At 66.1% G+C, this 330-nt stretch overlaps 1 protein-coding gene across 1 annotated transcript in view; it reads left to right on the forward strand.

The window, feature by feature from the left end:
• Nucleotides 1-287, forward strand: part of LOC113941642 (DNA-directed RNA polymerase III subunit RPC3-like) — a gene marked incomplete at both ends in the record, with an annotated part of 3,934 nt that extends 3,647 nt beyond the window's left edge. Inside the window, 2 exon segments of the mRNA XM_027632794.1 lie at nucleotides 41-158; nucleotides 161-287. Coding sequence (XP_027488595.1) covers nucleotides 41-158; nucleotides 161-287 — 245 coding nt within the window.
• Between the last annotated feature and the right edge of the window lie 43 nt (nucleotides 288-330).

Consider the following 330-nt stretch of genomic DNA (forward strand, 5'->3'; position numbering starts at 1 on the left):
GACCCCCTTAGCTTGGTCCCTGCCCCTCTCCTTCCCCCAGGAGATTCCCAAGACTCCGGACCACGCTCCATCCCGCACCTTCTACCTGTACACGGTGAACGTGGCGGCCGCCGCCCGGATGCTGCTGCACCGCTGCTACAAGGTGAGTGCCCAGCACCTGAACATTCCGGCCTATCCATGCGGGAATTCCCAGGGAATCCAGGTGGCACAGCCCCCTCCTTCCCGGTGCCACCAGGGGTGGTGGCAGTGGCACCGTCCCCGTGTCCCCTCATGGGGTTTTTGGGAGTGTGGGGTCCCCCCAACACCCCTGGGCTGGGGGGCTCACCTGTC

This window comes from Corapipo altera, unplaced genomic scaffold (genome assembly GCF_003945725.1).
Source record: "Corapipo altera isolate COAL_440 unplaced genomic scaffold, ASM394572v1 58184, whole genome shotgun sequence".
Classification (NCBI taxonomy): domain Eukaryota; kingdom Metazoa; phylum Chordata; class Aves; order Passeriformes; family Pipridae; genus Corapipo; species Corapipo altera.